Source organism: Bidens hawaiensis, unplaced genomic scaffold (genome assembly GCF_021521415.1).
Source record: "Bidens hawaiensis isolate Kalapana, Puna unplaced genomic scaffold, B.hawaiensis_p1.1 tig00022324_1, whole genome shotgun sequence".
Classification (NCBI taxonomy): domain Eukaryota; kingdom Viridiplantae; phylum Streptophyta; class Magnoliopsida; order Asterales; family Asteraceae; genus Bidens; species Bidens hawaiensis.
Window position 1 is genome coordinate 90,745 of NW_027493475.1, and position 4,617 is coordinate 95,361.

Genomic DNA, 4,617 nt, shown 5'->3' on the forward strand with positions numbered 1-4,617 from the left:
ATGTCGTGTAATTGACCCAGTCCCGGTGACGAAAATAACACTTTGCTCTTTTTTTTTTAAGACACAAATATTTTTAAATTTATTTTATATATATTTTAACTCACTTCCTTGAAAAATACAACATATCATAAAAAGCATTTGTAATTTGGCTAAATCATGACTTTCTTTTCTTTCTTGAGTTTTTTGGGTTCAATTGTAATCTCACGTAACCACCGCTATAAAAAGAATGCTAGTTTTTGTAATAAAAATGAAAGATAAAGAAAGGGGTGCACTAGTGAAAAGTATCTGGAATATCGGGCGTATATATAATAACCCACCCCTTGTTTATTTGATCGACGGCTCTTGATTCCAAACACTCCACGCCACCTTTCCGGTTGTCAGCAATCGTAAGTCTCTCTCGCATATATATATATATATATATCTGCATCTGTGTTACTGTGTATTGTATATAATATGAACATGAACATCTAGTTTTAGTTCAGATCGGAACTGGATCTGCTTATTGATTCACCCTCAATCGGATAGGTTTTGTTACTGATTCATTTGCTGTGTGACTTAGGTCATTTTATTGTCATTTACGCGTTTGTTTGTATCAAAAACGATCGCCTAGTTTTGTGCTCTTTTTTCTTTTTTTTAAAAGCTTGAGCTCGGTTCGTGAGTAGTTTTTTTTAACTTAAGGCGTAAAGTCGCCTATTAATTATTTATTGTATGCTTTAAATTGTTTTATATGTATTGAGATGAACCTTAAAGTAGCCTCAGTTCGGCTTGAGCTCCTGTAGTACCTTAATGGCTCGGCTGTGCAGTGTCAAAACTTAAAAATACACAAGGCTCGAGCTTCGGATCAATAACTAACTAACTAAAAGACCTTTATTTGAGGCTTAGGCTTGAAAAAGATTGGCTCGTTTCGAGCGTTTTGTCACCCGATCTCGAGTAGCTTGGCTCGTTTGCACACCTTCAATTGCTAAGCTACATTTTTTCACTCAAAATTTCTAAGTGACTTTTCTTAACTATAATAAGTTTTTAAATCTGTGTTGTAACGATACATGCTGTTTGAGTTTGAAGTAAAGAATTGTTTTTTGTTCTTAATGTTCTCAAATTCTCAAATGATCTAAGCTTTTGACTTTTGAGTAGATTGGGGATGAAATTGTACGCATGACTGTAAGATTTAGGTAAAACCTAGGGTTTTTGTGCCACGGGATTTCAAGTATATGAGATTATGAGATGTGATTGAACAAAGAGGGAGCGTGTCATGCTATGCGGTTGATGCGATAAAAAATGGGATCTCGGTCAAGATCTGATATTTGAGATATAGGTTATTTGTGGTGGGATATCGGTAATTTTAATGTTATGCATAATTTATATATATAGCAACTTAACATTTTAACACTAACAATTCGGTATACTCTCCTAACATTAACAAATTAACCTTTTGCAACTTGCAAAACAACAATTGTAGCAAGTAGGAACTGATTAAGACTTAAAACACTAACACTAAAATTGACAATTAAGACTTAAAACACTAATAGCAGCCATAAGAAGAAAGACGAATGAAAGACCTAAGAAGAAAGGTACTGATATCGGAAAATCATTGATATATCGGTCTATATAGCCGATATTATTGGTACCAATATTTTGACCGATATTTCACATGGGGACTGATAACCGATATAGCACCGATATGGATGGGATATCATGTACTTCCATGTTTCAAATTTTACATATTTGATTGATCTACAACCATGATTTTGAAGTCCACAAATATGCTTCTTTTTGTTGCCTCTTTTAGTTATTAATTTAAGACGCAAATGGCTAAAATCTGTTTGTACTTGCATCATAAGTAACACATGGTGATTGTATTCCTGAGTATGCATCCATGTATAATAACACACGCATATGGTTTTAGTATAACTTTGTATGAAGGCATGATAAATGATGTTACAAAATGATGATCAAGCTTTTGTTTTCTCTATCAAATTAATTGAGGTCGCATGTGTTGGATATTGCATTTGGCTCATCTTTTTCATTTCTATCAAATATTTTCGGTAATGTATACAGCTTCAATGAAATTATGAAAATAAGATTTTTGGTATGACAGTTTTAGTTTACTTCTCTAAGCATGAGTAAGTAACTCACCATGAGGTATGAATACTTACCGATCCTTTTGTGTGCTAGGTACAACAATGGGGCTGTCTTTCACCAAGCTTTTCAGTCGCTTGTTTGCTAAGAAGGAGATGCGAATTCTGATGGTTGGTTTGGATGCAGCTGGTAAAACCACAATTTTGTACAAGCTTAAGTTGGGGGAAATTGTCACCACTATCCCTACTATTGGTATGCTTCATTGTCAACCAAACTAATTCTGTATTGAATGCATTGAATTTTCTCCCCCCTTTTCTTTTACACGCATACTTTTATGCTAGCGTGCAGCCGTGCTAGTCTTAAATTACTAATCTCAGAAAGTTTTGTTTTTGGGCATCAGAAAAATTAAATTTTTTTTGAAGTTTATTAATACAATTTTGTACAAGCTTAAGTTGGGGGAAATTGTCACCACTATCCCTACTATCGTTTTAATGTTTTTGATTTGAAATTTCTATCATGCCTTCATTATAAAGTATAAAGTTGCTTCCCACATTTCACTGAATCGTTACTTTGGTCAGTAACGAATGCAAATCTATAACTTAAAATACTCACTTTTTTAATCTATTTTGTTTTTTTAACCAATATCATATTTCATTTTCCAAAACCTCATTTTATACCCCCATTTTGACCTTCAAATTGGGTTATCTAGTATCTTGTTATTCTTACAAGTTCAAACCAAATAGTAAACACTTCTTAAATCGTATTATTCAGAGATATAGATTATTATTGTATACATATGAGTATTGCTTTGATATCAAGTTTTACTGTCTTGAAAATCCCATTGGTCATTACATTACCTGAGCTTTGAATTTTTTAAAGGAAAATTACAGATCTGTCATTAGTCATGATTAGCAATTTGAAATTTCATAAAAATCTGCGGGCCTAACTTTCGTCTAATGTTTTTGAACTTGCAAATTTGCAGGATTCAATGTTGAAACCGTTGAATACAAAAACATCAGCTTTACTGTTTGGGATGTTGGTGGTCAAGACAAGGTAATGTTGTCACCAATTACTATGTAAATAGTAAAATATTAATTCTTTGGCTTGCATCATTAAATCATAGAAAAGATGTATGAAATCAAAGGCTGATTTTGTTGTTTCCAGATTCGACCCTTGTGGAGGCACTACTTCCAGAACACACAAGGTCTTATCTTTGTGGTTGACAGCAATGATCGTGATCGTGTGGTTGAGGCCAGAGACGAGCTACACAGGATGCTTAATGAGGTCAACTTTTTTAGCCAATTAACTTGCCGTGCACAGTCGAAATTTGTTTCTTTATTATTAATGTGATTATATTACAGGATGAACTAAGAGATGCAGTGTTACTTGTCTTTGCCAACAAACAAGATCTTCCAAATGCAATGAATGCTGCTGAGATCACCGACAAACTTGGTCTGCATTCTCTCCGACAGCGGCACTGGTAATTTTCTTATTAAAATCAAACAATTAAGTATTTAAGGACAACTTTTGACCTATTTGACTCGGTCACTATAATTTGAAACTGATGATTTAAAAAACATGTTTCAGGTATATCCAGAGCACATGTGCCACCTCGGGGGAAGGTCTATACGAGGGACTCGATTGGCTTTCCAACAACATTGCTAACAAGGTAAACCTTGATTCAAATTTCATGGCTAAAATTTTGCTCATCTTTGGGGTTAAAACTGTTCGTCTTGCTTCAAATTTCAGGCTTAAATGGGACTCGGGTATGGTATACATTGTATCGCGAGTAGTGTTAGCAATTTATCTTTGTTGATCAAACACTTGTATTTTGGTCGGCATTCATAGATGATATACATCATCACTTGTATGGCTCTGTTTCTGTAACATGATGTTTGGTAATAAGCAGACAAACTTTGTTTTTGTATTCTTATTTCCCCTGTACTTGCTTACATGGAAATCTTTTATTATTTTAACTCACTGTAAACGTTTATCGTTTCTCAAAAATCATACGGTAAAAAAATAATATTAAAATTAAGATTGTGAGCTTCTCCGGGACGAAACGGAATATAAGTGTTCGGAAGTAACACTCATCTTCCAAACAAGTAGACGATGGCACATGTATTTTTCACATCTATTATCTCCTTGTTAACTCGTAACTTAATGCTATTAAAAAAGAAAAAAAAAACTTAATAGGCGCGTGTACTCCCAAACAGAAAAAAAACATATGGAGGGCATACTTGTCAAAAAGTATATAGGTGAAGGGCTTGCTAGTACATTATTCAAAAGTTAGGGTGGATAGTATATTTTACCTTTTCTTTTCTTTCCTTTTATTTTTTTATTTATAAACATTGAGAAGGACCTAATGAGTAATGACTATTGGCATTAGAGGTGGTCAAAAAAACCGGTTCGGGAACCGGTTTGCCGGTTTAAACCGGAAACCGGTTTTTTAAAAATCGGTTTGACCGGTTTACAAACCGGCGGTTTGTACTTCGGTTACAACTTTCAGATCCAAAACCGGTTTTCAAACCGGTTAATGAA

The 4,617-nt window shown here is 34.0% G+C and overlaps 1 protein-coding gene across 2 annotated transcripts; it reads left to right on the plus strand.

Moving 5' to 3' along the window:
- Positions 1-326: 326 nt before the first annotated feature.
- Positions 327-4,003, plus strand: LOC143565367 (ADP-ribosylation factor). Of its 2 annotated transcripts, none has more exons than XM_077052357.1 (7): positions 327-386; positions 2,173-2,328; positions 3,059-3,129; positions 3,241-3,360; positions 3,438-3,556; positions 3,664-3,745; positions 3,826-4,003. In XM_077052357.1, the coding sequence occupies exons 2-7, from the start codon at positions 2,181-2,183 to the stop codon at positions 3,829-3,831; spliced, it is 546 nt and encodes a 181-aa protein (XP_076908472.1). In that variant the 5' UTR covers positions 327-386; positions 2,173-2,180; the 3' UTR covers positions 3,832-4,003. The 2 variants fall into 2 exon arrangements, with proteins under 2 accessions (XP_076908472.1, XP_076908473.1); XM_077052358.1 differs by having other exon boundaries at positions 346-392; positions 2,180-2,328.
- Positions 4,004-4,617: the final 614 nt, after the last annotated feature.

Coding starts and splice junctions, on each gene's coding strand:
- LOC143565367 (XM_077052357.1), top strand. CDS start 2,181: ATGGGGCTGTCTTTCACCAAGCTTTTCAGTCGCTTGTTTGCTAAGAAG. Junction 2,329..3,058: donor CACCACTATCCCTACTATTG/GTATGCTTCATT, acceptor GCAAATTTGCAG/GATTCAATGTTGAAACCGTT. Junction 3,130..3,240: donor ATGTTGGTGGTCAAGACAAG/GTAATGTTGTCA, acceptor TGTTGTTTCCAG/ATTCGACCCTTGTGGAGGCA.